Consider the following 22,105-nt stretch of genomic DNA (forward strand, 5'->3'; position numbering starts at 1 on the left):
AAGTAAACACAAAGCAGATGCAATACCAGTACTTTGTAAAAAAATAAATAAAAAAAAGCCAAAAGTGGGATGACAACCCATATTTATGTGTTTAAAAAAAAAAAAAGTGGGCTTGGGATCTGAAGTTTGCAGGTTTGAATCCCACAGCTGACAGGTCACCACTGTGGGGCCCTGAGCAGAGTCCTTGACCCCCATCAGCTCCAAGGCATTGGACTATGGCAAACCACCACTCATAGAAATAAGATGGGTTAGATGTAGATCATTTTGCCAAGCTGGATCAAACTACACAAAATCCCAAATGAAGGTATTTTCTTTCAAATGATACCCACACCCAATCCAAACAGTTTTCTTTATTATTTATTTATTATTATTCTTAATCTACAATATCGTTCCCAGGACTGTGTTATTCTACCTGAAATGAATGTGCCAGAGAACTAGATTTGTTTAAATCAACAGCGTGAATCAATGTTCTCGATGAATATGAAAACTACAGACAAAACCAACTTATCTACCATTGCAGGCTTTAATGAAAATCATAACGTGAGAAATATTTTATTTGAGTTATTTTATGATGTTTCACAATTCAAACTTAGTACCCCCTCATGGCAGTGCTGATTTTTATTTTTAGTTAACCGACAGTATTAATATTTAATGTTGATATTTAACCATTTGCCTTCTCAAGCATATTTATGCTCTGATCGGTTTGAATAAAACTACATCTGAAGTTTCCGTATTAATCTGATTGAACACTGTTGTTTAAATACTCATGCACAGATGTCAATCAAGAACATACACATGGTCATCTAAAAATAGTAATTGCAATATAAACATCAATATTTTAACTTGAGAATTGATCCAAAAACAGAGCTGTGTGGTACTGGAAGTATTGATATTTTGGTATTGATTTGCATATTACTACCAATTTCTGGCTTCAGCATCTCAGTCCAACTCATTTTATGAATATTGTGCTTATACAGTACAATGTTTTCATACATTTGAAAGTACAGAAAAAAATATTCTTTACTAAACACACTTTCTTTCCTTTTCAGCTCAGGAGCAAAACTTTGGATATCAGTTTCTTCACGTGTTCCTTCAGGATGGATGTCCTGTTGCTCAGCTTGGTTGTGGTGGCAGTCGCGTCTTGAATGCAGCTGCTGCTCAGAACATCAATAATGACAGATGGGCACCAATCAGTATCCGGTATGACTTCTTTCCCTTTAATTTCCCTTGTATTTAACTTGAAAGCATTTCAACTGCCCTAGTAACATTTTTCACGCTTATTACTTGTTGTTTTTTAAATGAACAAAAACATACCTTTTTTCAGGCGGAATATATTGGGCCACAGCTTAAAATTTTTCATTTTTTTTTGTTTCCTCATTGCGCATGAGAATGCCGTGGCAGATCAGATTGAACAAACGCGCCAAAACTTCAAATAGTTGTGTAAATAATCCTCGTAAACATCATGCAAATCTGCATAATCGCTGCCATAATTATTCCATATAGGCCTCATATAGGCCTACGTGAGCTGTCGCACTTGTCAGAAAGGGTCCATCCACAGAAAAGGCATCAGAGATGAAGAATAAGAACTACCAGTTCAGAGGGATTAAAGAAGAAAAAAGGAACATTTTTAGCGGCGTCAGCAGTACGATCGAGGGACCCGCAAAATCCAAGCAGTGGGGGAAATAGTGATCTAAATGCAGCATTATGGGGACATTATAGTAGCAAAACTATTTGTCGATGCGAATGGAGACTTGTCTGTCTGTATCTGAATCTGAGGCTCTTAAGTGAGATAGGGAAATGGTGGATAGCATGAGGTGACGCATCAGTGGTAAATTTGCTTTAAGACTGATTTTGGGCTACTGGATAAAGTTGTATAGAGTATGAATGGATGAACAATATCGGGCTTTATGAAACGAAAACGCAATAAGTAATAAATATTGAATTTTAAAACTGAGAGTTGCCGCAAAATAATAGAAATTACAATCATGTGGTGAAAAAGGAGACTCCTACCTCAGGTTTGGAGCGTCTGTAAAATGTGTTCATGCCTAAGAGAAATTTGCTTGAAAGTTGAAAATGTGCCAATTTCTCTTGGATCGCTCGCACCAACCATTCGAGAACGATTCAGTTTGTACGAGCGCTTCTTTCATGAGGCCCATTGTGTCATCCTAAGAAATTACTGCTGCAATTTTACCACGCTTGACATAAAATCATGCCGTTTGGGACGCCTTTTCAGGTTAAACTATTTCCTACAAGGCAAAAGTGATGAATTTAACTGCTCTTTCAGATTATCATAGTGAAACTGTTTACCTGTAAGTGCAAAAATACTTGTTTACCAAATGTTGAACTTGCTGCACGTGCGCGTCCACTACTTGCTTGTCTTTTCCAAATGGGTCCCATCAACAATGCTTCCTCATGCAAAGCTGATCTGTCTCCATAGTGCACACACAGGCTTACAGCTCATCACTAAGGGCCAGAGGGAGCCAGTGAGAGAAATGAGAGAGGGGGCTGCCGCTGAGCTTCGCCTCTATTTATTCTTGATCGGTTCAGCAATTTTATTCATATGCAAATGGGAACATGACATAACCGAATGATGTTTGAGCACAGGATATCTACTTTCCTTAGATGATGGTCGGCAAACACTGAATGCAGCAGCCTCAACTTGCAGTTGTCAGCATCTGCCCAGTGCAGGATGGTAGCGGTGGTATTTAACTGTGAATAATCTGTGCTCCAGTGACCAAACAGCAAAATTCTAAATTGCCTGATGTCCCTGCAACACACATTCATCTCCTGCCTTTTTTTCTTCCTGTGTTTCTCCTTCCCTACCACACACACACTCTTGTTTTTATGTTAGGAATCTTACTGTCATCTTGAACACCATAGAGGTCAGAGACATAGCACCTCTAAAAGAACGTTCCTCTCTTTTCATACCATTCCATTCAAATTACTTTGCTTTCTTGTGTAATATCTGTGACTGGGCTACTGCAGCTTTAAATTTTTATACTTGTGTATCTGTACTGGGATTTCACTCATTTTTGTTTTGAAAATGACGTGGTTAGTTCAAAGGACTTCAGTTAAATGGCATTAAATCAGCAGTTTTTAAAAACCATTAACATATTGAAATTAGGCTACAACAACAACAACACTAAATAAAGTGAAGGAGCATTTGACTTTCATGACCTAGTCCTATTTAAATTTCTCTGAGCTCGAGTGGAACGCTGTTCAGCAGACTTACTGTCCTCCATCTTGCTAATCATTCTCAACAAAGGGATAAAAGACGGTGTGAATATTTAATCAAGAGTTTAGCAGCCGGTTCCGAGAGTAAACATAGCTGGGTGAATGACGTTTTCCCTCTTTGTTGAGCAAGATTGGACCAAAACGATCAGAACTGTCCAAACAGCCCTTTATATACATGACACATACAATACAGTCCTTTTGTGTAAAATAGGGAGAAAGGAGTTTGCATTTAATTTAGTTTCACTTCATAATTTATTTATAGCTGCACACAGTGAAGAAACGGTGAGGCTGGTTTCAAGAATGCATGATACATTTATTCAGGCACACTATCAATAGTTATGCAGATTTTCAGAATGTAATGGTGTTACGGTGCATTGTGTTCTCTCTGCAACATTGTGTGACAGACAAGCAGATTGATAGCAGATGGGAAGCAGGCGAAACATTACCATAATACAGCAACTTTGCGTTATATTTCCCTCCTAGACATGTGTAATTGTGTGGGATCCTTTTATTTTCTTTTTTTGAGTTTTGTTTTTGTTTTTCCACTTATATCGGGAATGTGCTGTCACAATCCGGTGCAGGGAAAAGTTGGCAAGACAAAAGGCCACTACTTGAAATGCCCTGTGCGGCCATATAAATTCACAAAGGGGTGTATGCAGGCAGAAAGCTATGTCACTTTTCATTCGGGGAGGACGCGTTTGTTGTTGACTTGGTTTTTGATGCTGGGAAGTTTTCCTTTGGGGATGTTTGGGGCAATACTGTTACTATTAAATCTGAGAGCGGCAGCCTCACAAGTGCTCCCCTGGTCATTTGCGATGCTGCGTACATTATTGGTTGAATCCCGTAGTGCACGGCATTCACTGTTGGAGGAATTTCCATTCACAGTCTGTCAAAGATCAATGAGGATGACACATTGCATTCTGCAGCATCACATTTCTTCTCTTGTCACAGGTGAACTCGGAGTCCCTGGCAGATATGATTATTCAAATTTATGCCATTTTTCCGGGTGCGTTTTTTCTCCCCAGTCAAAGGAAGGGGAGTAGTAGTCTCAGGTATGGCTCTGACTTTCTGGTAAAATCCTTTTTATGACAGGTGATTTTGTGTTTCACACTTCATGGGTTTTGATGTTCATGCTGATGTTTTTACAGACTGTCATTTTATTTCGATTTAAAATCCACTAAATATTCTGTTTCAGGCAGAACAGTGCCCGAATACCTGGCCATCAAATCAGTGGTTTTCTCCCAATTTTGCAAAACTTCTTTGATGCTGCGAAAGTGTCAGTGCTATGCTCAATCACAGAAAACTTAAGGATGCCTTGCCTTTTTGCTTTTTTTGGAGGATAGATTTTTTTTTTTTTCCAGCACGTCTTTTTTTTCCCCTTCCTACCTCACGCTTGTCCTCTAAATTTGATTTCACTCCAACCAAGAGAGTTGTAAAAGAACCAACTGTTCTGCAACAAAATATAATGAGGTGAAATGCAAATAAAAGCAATTTCTCCTAAGGATATTTGCTGTTTACTAACATAATACAACCCATTTCATAGGCAATTGGACTCTGTGGTCACACTGATCAATTTGCATCAGGAAAGGCATGTAGCCTAAGGCCCTGTTTTCACGACGTTTCACGTGACAACACCTAATCCGCAAAAAAAAAAGGAGTGCGTTTACACTGCGGCAGCAGACACAGAGACAACGGTGTAGTTAGTATGCCGGGCCACTGGAGGGCGCTGTTGTGTGATTTTGTATTGAAACTACACAGACGTGTGCAGAGAACAATACACTATAAACGTGAAGAAAATGGAGAGAACCTGACATCCGCATGGACTGATGACGCATCGGATGCTATCAGGGGTGAGTCTCAACTATTAAACTACTGATCTGGATGATAAATCTAGATTATGGACCGCGGGTCGTACCACTACGCGGCCGCCATGTTTGTTTACAACTGAATGAGCAGGAGGGAGGGGGAGAGATGTGCATGCGCAGTAACAGGCTATGTAGCCGCCGGGCAGTCTCCGCAGGTGGGATTTGCGCCGTGAAAGACTCTTTCCACCTTGGGAGCCGGATTAAAAACTTTGCGGATACAGTGCATCCGCAAACTGGTGCCGTGTAAACGGACCCCCCCAAAAGTGAAGAAAGTTTTGCAGATACACTCGAATTCGTTGTCGTGTAAACGGGGCCTAAATCACTGTGCCAAATTAACCATGCGGATCACGTGATCCACTGTGGCCCATCATCAGGATTTAGTGACATTCTCCATGACTGTGCGACATAATGAGCCACAGATCAATTATCCTATGGCTAATGGATGATTGTTTTTATTCGTAAACGGTGGGTCCTATAAATCCCATGTTAGACTCCTACTACCGTGTACTGTCTGGCTCACATTTGAAGATTAGAAGTCTAACTACTCAGCCCCCCCCCCCCCCCGCCTCAGCCTCATATCTCTGAAAACAATGTGTTCTTACTTTAAAAACCCACTCAACAGCACAGCACTGAGCTTTATGCATTAATCATTGGTAATGTGTATTTGTTTTGTTGTGGTACTTTGCACAATAGCACAATAGAATTTGCCTAAAGTGAGTCCTGTTTAAACTTAAATTTGATTTGTTTTTAAACTGGTGAGAATATACTGCGTCCTCAAAGCTGTTAAATGGCTTTGTATTTATTGTGTATTTATTTAATAATGTGTGCATTGACCATCCAAATAGTTTTGATGTAAAAATGCACATGTGGGTGAGAAATGTCGCCTAGCAACAGCTGCTGTAAAAGGAAGAGAACAGGCATGTGCTCAAAGGAAACCAAAATCATCCTCTTTTTTTTTTCTGGGAGTAGCACATTTCAGGACGTCTCAGTAGTCTGACATTTCGAATTATTCTCACTGAAACTTAAACTCAGCCTATTATGCTTGCGTCCAATGTAAGAGAGAAATATTGCATCGCCAACTCATTAGGTAAAATGGTTCCAAATTAATAGTTGAAGAGGTGTAGAGCCCATCCACCGATGTCTGTTATGGCGTCAGTGAGAATGTGGTAAGGTAACTCAAAACTAATCACTCCAGTAATTAGTGTTTTTCTGGGTAATAGGTGAAGAAACCCCATTGCAATTTGTAAAAGTAATTAGTAAACAGCTATTGATCAGGGAGGGTTTTTTTTCTACACAAACTACATTAACAGTGGACAGAACCCACAGTTAGCACTTTCTGCAGTGTGCTTTAATCACCGCAGATTAATGGGAAACATTTTTTGGGAGAGAAACTATTCCACACGTGCACTCGTTTTGAAAAGTGAGGTCTTAATGTGGAGCATGCTTTTGTTTGTTTGTTTTCAAATCCACATCCCCTTGACACCAAGCCAAAAGTGAGGCAAGGTATGTTTATCAATTACGCAGCAGTCTGCGTCGTATTGACAAGTCTTCCCATAAAAGATTCATTGAAGAAGCAACTGGCAGCTCAGCCTGCTCACTTGGAGATTCTTTTGTGAAGCACCACAATACCGAGAGCCTCGCTGTGTTGCTGTCTAATTGTATTGCTGGAGATATAATGATAGAACACAGGCTACCCAAATTAATTGAGGCTTGCCAGTCACAGCACAAATTATGCAGCGAATGCTGCAGTGCTGCGTGTGAGAAAGTCACTGCATCAGAGCCAGAGCCCTGAGTACAGTCACTGTAGGTGTAGATGGTGGTCTGATAGTGTTTTTTATAGGCAAAAAAAAAAAAAAAAAAGGAAACCGCAGACAGATCCATCCCGATGTCCTTTTAGATGCTGTGGTGTGACAAGACGGCACGTAATGGTAAAGCATGTTGGGTTTATTTTCTCTACTTTTACCCCTGCCTGATGCGTCTCCGCAACCTGTTGTGCTAATATAAAAGCAACAGGTGGTACTTGTCGTCTTCATATACGACATGTTATATGTGCGAGCCAGTAACTCTATCTCCTCAGATATTTAGCTCTGCTGAGCACAGTCTCTGTTTGCAGAACTAATAGACTCTTGACTCCAAATCACTAAATGATTCACAAATTATGAATTCACCACTAACATGTCCCACATTATCATTTGCTTTTTGTACAAATCTGAAATATGGTTGGAATAATTAGCCATTTGGAAGAGGAAGAAGAAGAAAAAAAAAAGGTGTTACATCTTGCCTATCAGCCATTGAAAACTGTTTGCAAGGGTGCCGGTGCAGTGCATGATGTTTTACTGCCATCTGTTGCCAATACTTTCAGATGTTTTATGCAGTAGTAATATTTTAATAATGATACTGCCTCATTATTAATTTTCTGCAGGGGGACTGTGAAGGAGACACATTCAAAATAGGATTGTTAAGACAAACACCCACCTTCAGGTTTAACAAATACCTTTGTGTAAAGGTGCGGTGCTGGAAATATTAGTGAGGTCCCCTAACGTTGCAGGTGATATTTCCGTGGCGATCCTCAGGAAAGTTGCACTAATTCAGTTGCCCTGAATTAGTCACACACCAGACACGGTCTAAATGAGGACGTTAGAGATGACAAATCACTTATGATTAGAGCATTAGCCAGATGAACAAATACATAAATGATGATTGAGTAACTAGAAATGATCACAGCCGTATTCTGGGTCTGTCTTTGAATTAAAATGCAATATTTATTCGTTTTTTGTTTGTTTGCCTCAAGTTGGGACTGTGCTGGTCCTGTGAGACCCCGCTGTGAGTGGTGCAGGGGGAGCTTAATAAGAAATTACAGTGTTTCATCTGTGCGTCAGACAAACCTCGGCATCTTTTCCTTCTGATTCATGTTTGTTTGTTTGTTTGTGTATTAAGAATCCATTGTGATTTTGTGTATTTTTTGCTTCAGTGTGCTTATGGAGACCGTAACGTGGAGCTGCGGGGCAGATTCTTGCTCATCTCGCCACTCTACCAAGTGAAGTAGTTATAGTCATCTTTATAAATAGTCATCTTCCCCTTACAGCAAGACCAATGGAAATTAGTCTGGTGGAGCATTCAATGTGCTCACGAGAGCTCATCAAGTAACATCATCCTGTTTGCTTAGTGAGCATGCTCTCCATGTCTCTTTGGGACAGTTTTTGCAGCATTAGCAGCCCAAATAAAAAGCTACTGTAGTAAGCATCAAAACATCCTTGAAATGCCCTGGGCAATAGGGAGTTTTGTAATCATATTGTGATATTTCCGAGCTCGCCGAGGAGATTCAAAGGGCCTGTGTTTGCTGCAAAAATTAAACTGTACTATTGGATCTACTGTTTTCATCAGCATTGTGTTTTAGTGCTTCAAGTTAAAAATAAACATTGGAGCGTTGAACTTTCTTGAAATCACCGACGTCACACCCTGTTATGCTAATTGAAGGAGAATGACCTCAGAAGCAGTGCTGATGGATGGCTTTTCTGGACATTAGACTGCCTTTCACGTTTACAGTCGTGCGTGCGTGCGTGCGCAAAACACTCTGTGATTTCCATACCTGTAATTAGCCCTACCTGAAGTTGTATGCGTGTGATTGCCTCAGGGAGGCGTCCTGCAAGGCTGTTTCAAATTAGCAGGAGGGCGATTGGCCTGATTGTTTCCATCTGGCCATTAAAGCAGACATTTGAGAATTTCTCCTCATCATCATGAGTAAAGTCACAAAGAGTACACCAATGAATGCTGCGGAATCAAACGTGCGGTTCAGCGACATCGCCCGTGCTTCATGTTTACAGGCACACAGTGTACAGACTTGGGGAACAAAAGTGCATTGTTTAGATAATTCCCCCATAGAATTGTGTTTACCACAGTCCTTTGCATATTGTGGAGTCCTATAAAGATGCTTCTATTGTATCGTGCCAGCATAAAGCCAATGATGAAGTGGTGAGAGGGAATCACTTGACTTTGCCTGAGCTGGGATATGACACAAGTAGACCAGCTACTTAACATTGTGGCTGCAACATTAATGACTAGTACAATTGTATATTTCCCCAGAGACACACAGAGGGTCAAATGATAAAATTGTCTTCCATCTCATTAGGGTTATAATGTATATCTAGTTTGTGCCCTCATTTTTATCATTAATTAATCCTGAATGACATAATCAGCACTTACTGTACACCCACGAAGATTAATTCTATTTATACATGGCTTGTTTATTATTATTATTATTATTATTATTATTATTATTATTATTATTATTATTATTATTATTATTATTAATAATAATAATAATAATATTGTTGTTATTAATAATATTGTTGTTATTATTTTATTTTATTTTTGATGTTACACTGGTTATGTCTGGTTTGTCATTTATTTTAGTATATCCAAACAAAATTTACTAGATTATTACAATCACTGTAAGCTTTATATTTCCTGTGGAAGCCAACAACTTTAAAAATATCACTGCAGCACTAGGCAGATTTCTTGACTTCTTATTTCAATTCAACAGCAGTAAGTTATTTTTGTTATCATAGGTTTTGGCTGATAACGTGGGATACAAACACACCAGCTCTTCCAACCCAAGTCTACCGGCGCATAAAATGTTCTATTAAACAGTTTGTAATGTATATCTAGTTGTACATATTCACTTAATGGTGTATTCTCAGTGACCGCTCTGTCGGTCTCTCTTTTAGAACATCTTTTCATGCTTTGCTGGATTTACCACGACTGTGAGATACTGCAGGGGGCCCCCTTTGCGCCTAACCTTGCTCTCTCCGCTTTCTGTCTTTAACAGATACAATCTGCCTGTTGGCAAACAAGAGGCGCCATGTATGATTGAAATAGCTGCAGATAATGGGACGGCTCTGCGTCTGGAGGAGTACATGTCGCATCCCATGTCAGAGGTATCGTGACCCGCCGGCAGTAAAATGGGCCCTTTGTACAACCATTATCTTAAATGCTCATTTCAGTGCCACACTCATGACTTCAGTATCTTTTAATGTGCAGTTTATCTTCAACATATTAAAATGTTAATTAAAACCCTCATATCATTTCCCATGCATTACTTCCTGCATGTATAATTAGGCAATTTGAGGAAGTGCATCGGAGATTAATTTGTTGTTTGAATATGTGTTGACGGAACTTTCAAATATGCAAATCTATTTGTTTGATTGGTCAGTGGTGTATTAATATCTCACTTTAATGCTGTAGTTACATTTCATGAGCTCAACAGGACAGATTGGTGAGACCGATCACATGTTTGGTCAAAGCTGCCGGCATGACGTCGTCCTCTTATTATTATTCCTCTGCATTCAAACCCCTGCTGTTCCAACAGAATGACCTCATTGAGACCAACAACCTACAGAGCGCTCGAGAGCAGCATCATGAGGAGGTTATATATATATTATCACAGCCCAGTGTGTGCACTGTTTTGATGTGACAGCAGTAGTTTGGTCGAATGAAATAATGAAATAAAAAGAGTTTCCCAGTTAAAACCACAAGCACCTGCCAGGGAGCTCTCGCCTGTTAATCACTGGCTGATCTTTTCACCGTGTCTCATTCGTTTGATTAACACCCACATATTGTGACTAAATTATTAATTTAGTTTTTTTTTTACATTCAAAGATGCCGAGATGAAGCTCAACCTTCCCACTGGCTCAACACGCCTCCCCCTCCCTTACAGTGATTTATAGTCTTCTAACACACACACTCACACAGAGACACGCCATCATCACCACTACACCTTATTCAACCATTACACAAGCACGTTTAGTACAGCTGGTTCCTGTTTACTGTTTTCTACCATGGGTTACCAATATTTGTACATAAGATGAATTACGAATGTAATATTAACACTTAGCAACACCATTTAAACGAAAGGTAAATTAAGGCAAAACAAGGCAAGGCAAATTTATTTGTAGGGCACCATTCAAACACAAGGCAAATCACAGCATTTCACAAAGAAATAAAATAAAGACATTAAACCTTTAATAAATAAAAGAAATATACATTAAAGCAAGCAATGAAGAATCGCAATCTTAATCTCCAGATTTTTAGTGTCCAAATATCCACATCCCTTGAGCGTCTGTAAACAGCAATTTGCAAGTCATGCCAGAGATTTTCAGTTGGACTAACATGTGGACTTTGACTTGGCCATTCTGACACATGAATATACTTTGATGTAAACATTTCCATTGTAGCGCTGGCTCTATGTTTCAAGTCGTTATCCTGCTGGAAGGTGAATCTTCACCCAGGCTCAAGTCTTTTGCAGACTCCAAGACAGCCATGTATTTGACTCCATTCATCTTTCCATCAGTTCGAAGCAGCCTCCCTGTCCCTCCTGAAGAAAAGCATCCCCACAGCATGATGCTGCCACCACCATGTTTCACAGTGGAGACGATGTGTTTAGGGGGATGTGCAGTGCACATTTTCCACCACACATAGCATTTTGCATTTCATCAAAAAGGTTCAATTTTGGTCCCGTACGACCAGAGCACCTTCCTCCACATGTTTGTTGTGTTTCCAACATGGCTTGTGGCAAACTGCAAACAGGGCTTCAGCAATGGCTTTCTTCCTGCCACACTTCCATAAAGGCCCGAACTGTGGTAGTCATGTGGAGTCTACGACTGATAGATGTCCTGTGGACAGATTACCCCACCTGAGCTGTGGATCTCTGCAGCTAATCCAGAGTTACCATGAGCCTCTCGGCTGCTTCTCTGATCAATGCTCTCTCTGCCCGGCTTGTGGGTTTACCTGGACGGCCATGTCTTGGTAGGCTTGCAGTTGTGCCATCCTCCATACCATTGCACGGTGTTCCGTGGGATGCTCAAAGATTAGGATAGTTAATACCCGGCATCAAACTTTTCCACAACTTTCTCCCTGACCTGTGTGGAGTGTTTCTTGTTTTCCTTGACTTCTGAAGGAACTTGGATCCACTGGACTTTATTTAGGGGGATCAGAGTAAAGATGGATGAATACTTTAGCACGCTACTGTATGTTTGGTGGGTTACTCCTTGATCGGAACAATGCTTTTTGGTACTAAATCCGATATGATTGTTTATTTTGTGGGTGTTTTATTTGTTAGGAACGTGCATTTGTGGGATGAGGAGCAGATCTGTGTTGCACTCATGAAAAACGTGTCAAATCTTGAACTGATCAGCAGTATGACTGGCATTTCCCAGTGCAGAGGAATACGGTATCAAGATCAAATATTGCAAGCAGTGGCAATCCCATATCTCCAAATTGTACCCTCTAAGATGACAACGCGGAGCGGGGTTTATCGCAGACTGCCTCCAGGATTTCTGAGTGGAGAGGATGGCCAGCCGACCTGGCCTCAACTTGTTGAAAACCTGTGGGAACAACTTCAGCGTGCCGTTGGTGCCGGAGTGATCAAAACATGTACGCTGATTGACTTTTAATAAATGCAAGGTGAAGATCGGGGTCCATTCCTCAGCATTATGCGAGCAGGCTGGCGACCATCATTAAGAGAAGGTCCAGGCTGTTGTTGATGGTGTTGTTGTTGGTTTGTTAGACACTCCTGCTATTAGCCTGTTGGATTGATTTGGTTTCTTCAGACTTCAATCACTCAATCCTCCAAACAAAGAAAAGCTGTTTGGCATCGGAAAGTCAGAAGATTACAGATTGAACTTTTAAAAAATTGTCAACACAATAAGCCACATACTCAGTTCTGCTCATCCTACAAATGCATTATTCCTTACCAAATTGGCACTCTGAAATTGTCAGGCTGTCAAATTCGAGAGTTAATTAAATCATCAAATGTTAACATTTGATATTTTTATATATGCATATATACATATATATTTATATATTACCCTTGCTGCAGAGCTCGAGAATGAAGTTAGTCACAGTCACTCAGCAGTTTGAGTCTGAGGCTCATCAGACAGCTCTGCAGAAGCACTAATCACATCTTTTACTAAAGTTAGTGTGTGCCAAGATATAAGTATAACCCAGGAGTGTTCCCCTGACACTCAGGAGCAAGAAGCGAACGCTCAGCTCTCCGCTCAGGCTTCTTAGTAGACCTGTAACTATGCAGCTACATAATACTCAGTCTCGCTTCTCCTGAAACGACAAAGACGGGTGGGAATCAGCAGAATCTCTGATTCATACATGGGGGTCATCCAAGTTTATGCATGCAATCATACAAGAACGCCCAGAATAATCCAGCAGAGTTAATAAAATTGTTCTGCATGTCGCCAATAAATAATGCATCATTCCAATACATTTCAATATATATTTCATATACATATAACTTGTATTATTAAAACTAATATCTGCTGTAACGAAGGCTTCAGTGATAATAGACCAGCTGAGCTGTAAATCACTTTAGCCATGGGAGATGCACAGCAGCCTCCAAGTCCGTTCACACAACCGCACCTGGGGAACAAGGATGGTTTCAGATATAGAATATTGGTACTTTTTGTCTTGAATCTTGCACATTTCAACCGTGTATCATATTAAAACATTGATTTATTTGCCTCAGAGGTTTCAAAGCTGCTTTGTAAAAAACTCCAAGAGGAGTGTGTAGGCATATAATAAAGAATTATGTGTCACAGTGACCAGCTTCTCCAAATAAAACCAAAAAATGAGCGTACAGAGCTCATGAAGTCAGTGTTCTGTGTCCACTTACACAGTCATGAATATTACATCAGTGGCTTTTTTTTTTTTTTTTCTTTTTTTTTAAACGTCTCCTCTCATAAACACGGTAAACATACTTGACGGGACCATAAAATCATTCCATATCACCCCATCGTTCTCACCGTGCGACTCAAGTGGCTCATCGCTGGTGGTATCACATACTAATCCATGGAAGGGCACAGCTGGTTGAATTTTATTTGAATCTTGAGCTTTCTTGCAGATGCTCTCAGTGATCTTATCTGTGTGGGGATATTGCATAATCATTTGTTTGAACTCTGTCATCTGAGTCTTGTCATTGGATTTCAGATATAGCATGATAACTGTTATATTGGTTGGACATGATTGTCCTGTTTTCTGTTTTGTGATTTTCGAGATTACAGTTAAATTACATGTAAGTTTTAGCATCTTAGATCTTACACAGGCAACTTGCTGCTCCATTTTTTTTGTTGGCGCTTTCCATTGTCCGTGATGAACAAGGAGAGTCAATTCAACCACATTTGGACAAAATATCAATGTGAATGCTGTGCAGTTTCTTATGCTTGTGAAAGAATTTCAACATGAACAAATCAAATCCATTGATTTAATAAACCCACATGGACATGCAGTTAATTCTTGATAATTATTAAAATGTGTTAAATTTGTTAAGATCAGCATGAATTTGAAAATGCACATTACATTTAATATGGTGTAAGAATATGCAGATTCAAAAAAATACAGTGTTACATTTATTCACACATGTATTTTTATTTACTTTTTTAATTTTGACCAAATGTGACTCAAGCAGCAAATCTACTTGAATATCAAGAAGTTATCTTTTTATTATGGCTGCCAATTAGAATCGTGATCTTTGCCTATCGTTCATATGTTTACATTGAAGGAGATGAAGAAAAAAAAAAGCCTTGTGTAGTTCTATATTGAAGCCGTGACCGAGGGTGCTAACAAACATACTACTAATGGATAATACAGTTATGAAAGAGTTCTTCCTTTTTCATCAGGATGTATACGCCTGAAGGTGATGGCGACTGATGATTAAGAAAATCATTTTGCGTGATTGCCACATTTGGTAGGAGTCAATACTAATTTCATTCAAAGCAACTTCATACAGGAAACGCTTTCCATCTTGAAAAAGAGATTTTTTATTATTTTTTTCCCTTATTGGATAACCAAAGACATGTCCATTTTATTTTTTTCTACTTATCTGCTGCAAGTGTTATCAACTCTAAGTGGGAGTAGCGAGCACATTAATTCCCCACCTGCCAGAGCTGTTAACTAACGTTCAACATGTGCCCCCTAATTCAGATGTAGTCTCCTTATTTTGGATGTGACCCAGCTAAACGCTGAAGTGGTTTTAAATCTCATCTTAAGAGGAAGTGAGTCACCGGAAAAGAGGAAAAACTCCAGAGTTTTAGAATTCATTAGCCGCATCAGCACTTTTAATCGCTATTATTGAAATTAATCTAAGAATGAATTAAAAAATATAAAGCAGAGACATGTACAGTGCATAATATAAATGCTGATAAATCTACTTGTGCATTAAAAATGAGTTTGACGGTTGGGATTTTAATTTTGAAATCTATTGTCATCCCGTTATGCAACTTGAAAGAATGTGTAATGAAGCTGTGATAAATGTTGATTATCTTTTATAAATTAATCATCATGTATGAAAGTTAAGCAAACCCTCTAAATAGAAAGTCGCGTTCAGTATTCATTGGAACGTCCAGAGGTCAACTCTGGGAATGAAATATGTGCAATTTAATGCTAATACAAGATGGTCATTTTCCATATTTTTCATGCAGCTCTGAATTTAGAGCCAGTTATAATTATTCTTGTTAAATTGACCGTTACGGTAGAATAAGCTGCAAGTTCACCAAAATTTATCTGTTTTAATTCGACACAATTACCTTGCATATCAAAGCAAACTTGCAGTTGTTTTGCAAGATACTTTCCTCCTCTACTCTCAACGTATCAGTGTGTGTATTGACTAATCATGTCCGGAGAGATTGAAACCGCAAAATATTATTTCAGTAATATATTCATTTCAGTTGTATTGATTTTTTTTTTTTTCAAAGAGCGATCAGTCAATCACATGTTAAACAAGAAATGTGTCACAATACTGTGGAAAATCAATCCTCTCATAGTTGTTCACCCCTTTCCCATGCCCTCTCTTGTAAATAACCTAAAAGAAGGAATATACGATTTAAAGTGACCGATCCAATTTATTGAACTCAATTATTATTGCTTTATCCATCCATCTTCTACACCATTCAATCTATATCAGGGCTGAATGGAGCTGCAGCCGATCCTGGCTAACGATGAGGAAGGCATCACAAACACAGAGACGGAAAACTACACACACACACTCTCACAATTTTAGAGTCACAGATTAGCCTCAAATCCGTGTCTCCAGACGCACAAATGGTCCCCAAGCCCAATTGCATGTATAGTTCTTGTATAACCACAATGTCCTGAATTAAAGCCACTCTGCCCAACGCTTGTTCTAATGTTGGAGTCCTGCTAATGTAAAGCAGTGATGATGTATCGCGCACTGATTCTAAGAACCTGTTTTAAGTGCAAAGCTCAAACCTGAAGGGAGATTCGTCTCATGATTTAGTGTGATGCACTAAACTGTAATGCTGATCACCGGCTTTCTGCTGTGGTTTTTCTTCTTTCTTCTTTCTTTCTTTTTTTTTTTACAGGGAACCTTTGGGCCCATATTTCTTGGGGATGTTTCATCCCACTGGGAGACGCACGGCTCGAGTGCAAGAGGAGGGCGGAGATTCATTGGCTGCATCAGGGATCTTCAGGTCAACTCAAAGGAGATTTACCTGGCGGGGGAGGCGGTCAGAGGGAGAAACATCAAGAACTGTGACCCGCCTGTCTGCCAGCACCTTCCCTGTCGTAACGGAGGAACTTGCGTGAGGTACTCGGTTGCCTTTTACCCTAATTAAAGGTGTCTTTACTGCCTTTGAGTTGGAAAGCCACAAAGCATACGAAATAGAGTCTCAAATATATTTTCCCTCTGTAATTCTAGTACAGGGTACCCAAATGAAATGAGATAAACAGCACGAGGCAAACGGAAAATGTCAAAAATTGGGGTTTGCTCAATACTACTTAGCAATTCGACGCGGTGCTTCCGTGTGCCTGTGTGACTCAGGATGAAGCAGGACTGTCAGTTCATCCATTGTTGGAATATATATTCCAGCTCAAATTGTTTTTCCCAATCTCTAAAAACATGAATGGAGCCATGGCGGTGCTATCCTGTGCTTTGAGCACACACAAGCACAGTCTGTCAGGGAGTGAAATGACAGTTTGGCAGATCTATTCCCACCACTGACCGATTTCTAATGCAGAGCTTTTCACTTGTCAAGCTTACGTTGGACTACGTTGGACTAATTTCAGTTTGGGCCCGCTCATGAGTTACTGTACCCATAAGAATGCTTTGCTGGGGCTATCAGCAAAAACTGATAATTGTAGTTGGAAAAAAAGATTATCTTCATCTCCAATATATTCCATGTTTGTCTTCAAGCTGAAATGATGTCCGTGATGAAGCAATCAGTTTTTGGTTTTTTTCTTCCAGGAAGTGTGAAGAATTAGCAGTTGTTTTTCACTGGATTTCTGCAGAGTTTCACAGCACAGTCGATTGTGGCAATGACAGTTAGAGTCGTCAGTGAGTCTGTGTGATCACTGCAAATGTACGACAAATGTGCAATAACATAGGTTCATGTGGAACTGATCCCGCTCTCTGTTAGGACAGCGACATGTACGTTCAAGGTCAAAGGTCAGTAGGAGAGTTCAGTTACTTGTTCATAGCCCATATTTTTCAGTTCCTGCGTAGAACATTTCCTTTTTGCAATTTCTACATTCAGAAAAATGTAATTCTAAGCATGAATACTGAAGTCCTGACTGTCTTCCCAGTCGATCAGATCGGGGCATCATACAGCCACGAATTACCATGAACCATGTACATCAAGAAAGCAAGTACGTGATGCGTGCAATGCAACGGCTTTGATTTTATTTTGAAGGTTTCAACTTTATTTGATTTGAGAGCACAGTTTGTGCTTGTGTTGCAACCTTTACTAGTTTTTACCGTGTTAGCTCCTTTACCCCCCAAACCTGTTGAAAGGGGATTAATCCAGGTGCTTGATTCAACTCAAAGGTGCATTTATTTATTTTTTGTTTGTTTTTTCTTTTGTGTAGAACAGATTGCTGTATTTAGGGATTCACATTTGAACGGCCATTGAAATTCAAAACGTGCTGAGAAATTCAGCAGAGCAGCAACAGCACCTTGTGAAAAACTTGTAACAAACTGCTTCTGATTACCATGTATAGTTATATCAAGCGGAAGTGAAGTCAAATGATGGCTTGGCCCTCCGCATGACTCCCAAGTTTTTCATGTAGCCCACCCATGACGTCCATCTAAATCTAAATGCAGCTGCAATCAGAAATCTTACAATAACAATGATCGCGTAATTTTTATAAACAAAGCGCCTCTCTCCAGTTTCCAGTTGTTATGGTCAACGTCAATGCTGCTTTGCTCCAAACCTACCTTGTAAATGTCATTTCGACTCCCTGCTTTATCAAACCAGCATCTAAATCCATGGAGTTGTCCATATCTACATTTCACATGAAGAATTGTCGTTATGAGCAGTTGATTAGCGAGACCCTGGGTAGCTGTTTCACAGCTGAAAAGACCAAATGACTTGTTAAACACTTCACAGGCAACAGTCGCAGCCAGCAGGTGAGCAGAGTAGAACATTTAGCAGCTGAAGAGACACATTGTTCCCTCTGAGGTTTCGAATGCCAGCAATACAGAATGAATGAAAGTGAATATTGGAATCATTTGAAACATCGTCGCATGTGAATGTTGTCCCAGACCTGTTTGATTTGAGTTTACAGCATCATTTGAAGGGGTAAATTGTCTGTGTTGGTTAATCTGCCATATGTTTCATGTGTAATTGCCAATAATGTTATATTTACCAACAATGTAATGCATTTTAAAAACTTCTGATAATAATAAAGGCAATAATCAAAGGAATTTTGAAGCGACCTTAATAATTTATAGCCAGCTAAAAATGACTGGCAAAATGCTTTACAATGGTAATTGCTACACACAATGCTAAAACATCTTCCATGTGTCGCCGCTTTAAATCACTAGACTATTTATTTACTCAAGGAAGAAGAGAAACACATATCCTTAAGCCTATATAAAAAGTTGATTCTCAATTAAGCCTGTAAATTTGACAGTATTTTCACTCCAGAGTGAATGTCCAGTCTGCCGTTCAGGGCCAAACATGGCACGTCACCTCCTTTATCTAGATCTACCGTTGCTCATCAGGCTGCCATCACACCTCACTTACCAGCGATTTTGTCTCTTTTTAAGTGTGCGGTAACCACGCATCCTCTTTCACCCCATGTAGTCCAGAAAAGAGCTGCCCGAAATGTCTTCTTCATTGTGTTATGACACTTTCAATTAACAGTTGCATTTATTAAACAGGAAATGAAAAAGGGCACCACGAATATTGGAATATGAATAGTCCTAAGAATACCAATTAAGAGCCAGTGCCATTGTGGTCACATTGGCCTGTCATGTGCGACAGAGTGCGCCTTGCAATTATCTATGTGATGAATATGCGTTATTGCTGTGTCCTCTTTCACTACACAGCATGTGAGGGTCATGAGGAGTTCATAGAGCTCTCTTCATTGTGTTATTGGCCCTGGACTGCACTATAACAGCATAATAGGATGGATAAGATTTTTATCAGGGGTTCACTTGGGGTGATCTTGGCGCTGTCCCTGTTTTTGTCTCCTTTTCTGCTCATTTAGGTGTGTCCAAATATATCGATATCGAGCCAGAAAGGACAATGGCTTGTGGTTTGCTGGTGATACATTTTTATTTATCCGTCAGGGATGTGAATAGCCAGACATCCGGCACGCTAAAACTGTCTTTAGATCAATCGATGCAAGCTCTGTGATGCTTTGTATTTGTTACTTAGAAATCTTACTTGTGAGTCGCACGGATGGATGACATTACATCATAATGTAAACACTACAAATCATGACCACACACACACACACATGCATGTACCACTTCGTGCCAAACAAATCAAACCGAAAACATTTTATCAGATGGGAACATGAAGACCAACCTGCACTTATATAATCAGTTGATGTAACGTGTCATCATCTCTGATTTGAAATACTACGTGAGCCTTGGTGTGTACTCTACATACAGATGTGCAGATGTACTTGTTGCCACTTGCAGCAGGTGCATCGTGACGTGACTGGCACCTGCATCCTCAGCGTCCCGACTGTGAATGTCCTTCGGGGGTGCTGATGCTGACGCCATCGTCTGCGAGCCTCTGTCTGGGCATGTAGTGAACCTTTTGTAGGAGCAGGTGGCAGCACCATGCTGCAGGGTGTTGGGGAGGGAGCTAGAAAGCGAGGAAATTGCCTGCAGCCGGCTCAGTATGAGAAATATTTTTTTTCCATCTATTCAATTTTCAATATTTCTTTACCCAACTGACGGTCACATCCAGTAAAGATCCCCAGAGATAATGTAACACACACTCCTAATCCATATGCACATAGGAAGAACATGTGATCTCCACAGAGAGAGGTCCTCCAGGCTCACCTGACATTTTCACTTAAGGCCCCTTATTCTGAATGAAATACTATGGATGGATGGATGGAGCGATGGAGCGATGGCGCGAACTAAAAATTGTGATTGGGGCATGATTTTCTTCCACAAGGATAGCATTAGTTCAATTATCTCATCAGTAAATTTATACATTAGAGAAGCACCGTTGTAGTACGTTAGTGTAAAATTATAATACAGGTTAATGGTCGTCAGCACTGCACTCACTGATCAAAGCCGATGTTTCTCTTTGGTCCAGAACTGCCCTTATTTTGGTATTTTTAATGTTTTCTTGTCTGGTTGAAATGGGAGGGGCGGACAGGGATAAGTCGGGGTAATTTTATTTTTTAGTGTTGTTTCATGTCTTGGTATGCGTCTCTCTGTGTGTTAAACATCGTCCTGTTAATGTCTTTGTTATGTCTGGATTGTCTTTTACTTGCAACTGGACTGCAGATGCGAATTAGCCTCTGGCTAAATCTGGTACGATGCATCAAATGGCAAACTTTATGTTTAAATTGTCCCTTTTAAATAAATAAATGAATAAATGAAACAATAAAGCTAAAAAGTATATGAATATAGAAATACATATATATATACAGCGTTACCATATTACTGCATGTGTTCAGTGGGTGTACAACATATTGCGTGTACGTGTGAGTGTGCGTATATGTATATTATCACCTTTGGATGGAGCTGAACAAGCCGTCTCTTCTTTATGTCGGTGTCTCAATCGAACAAGCTTCTGTCAGCAGCTTCATACTCACGGTTGAAACGTCATGAAATCCTATTTTCCCCAAAATGTTTTGGTTTCATTGCAACGTTGTAGGCGTACTATTGATATGTGCTGATGAGAGTGACCTGAAACACTGAATTGGTGGACCATAAAGCTAAAAACTAAAAGAGTTGAAGACTAAAAAGCTGAGTCACAGTTGCATAATAACTGTGAGTGGATGTGTCATATGGAGGGACACCATTCTCATAAAAGTGGTGTTCATTTATCGTTGCTATGAAATCACTGATCACAGCTGCTGGAGTATTTTCCTCCAAACATGATCTTTTTGTGATCTTCTCATTGAGTTAAAAGAAAACAGAATGACAGTTACTATAAAAAGAGTCACTGTGTTATTGTAGAGGACGGAACTGCAGTATAATTCACACTGCTGAATTTTTATGGATTCCTTTTTATTTCTTCCCCTCTTTGCTAATTGACTTCAGTGGAGATGCCTCCTTGTTCACTCCATGATGGTCCTGCTTCAGTGGCACACGATCCTCCACTTAGCATTGAATCCTCCACTCCACCGCCTGCAAGCATTGCTTCCTCACAAAGAAAGCGAAACCAATTTCATCTTAATCAGAGTTCCAGTTCCACTTGTTCCAAAGTACCTTTAAAATAACTCAAGGTCCGAGAAACAATTATTTTAATGCAGCGTGAGAAGCAAACACCGCTATCATCCTGTGTGCCGGTTTTGCTCCCTGAAGAATATTTCCTGTGAAAACATGCTCATTACAGAGTTTATTGCATTTGTGTCTTTGAATTTTGGAGGACGAGCCGATTCACAACAACTGCGAGAGTGGGGTTTTATTTTGGCCAAATTAATTTATATCTAAAGTTATTTTTATGCATGTCGACATTCCCTTATTTTAAAATGAGCCTCAGTGTAACCTTGGCATACTTGGAAGTAAC

The 22,105-nt window shown here is 39.8% G+C and overlaps 1 protein-coding gene across 1 annotated transcript in view; it reads left to right on the top strand.

Moving 5' to 3' along the window:
- Nucleotides 1-22,105, top strand: part of eys (eyes shut homolog) — a gene marked incomplete at its 5' end in the record, with an annotated part of 173,350 nt that overhangs the window by 124,695 nt on the left and 26,550 nt on the right. Inside the window, 3 exons of the mRNA XM_080481589.1 lie at nucleotides 1,050-1,200; nucleotides 9,928-10,036; nucleotides 16,484-16,707. Of these exons, the coding sequence (XP_080337715.1) occupies nucleotides 1,050-1,200; nucleotides 9,928-10,036; nucleotides 16,484-16,707 (484 nt within the window). The remainder of the gene's footprint in view (nucleotides 1-1,049; nucleotides 1,201-9,927; nucleotides 10,037-16,483; nucleotides 16,708-22,105) is intronic.

This window comes from Lipophrys pholis (assembly GCF_963383615.2).
Source record: "Lipophrys pholis genome assembly, chromosome: 15".
NCBI lineage: Eukaryota > Metazoa > Chordata > Actinopteri > Blenniiformes > Blenniidae > Lipophrys > Lipophrys pholis.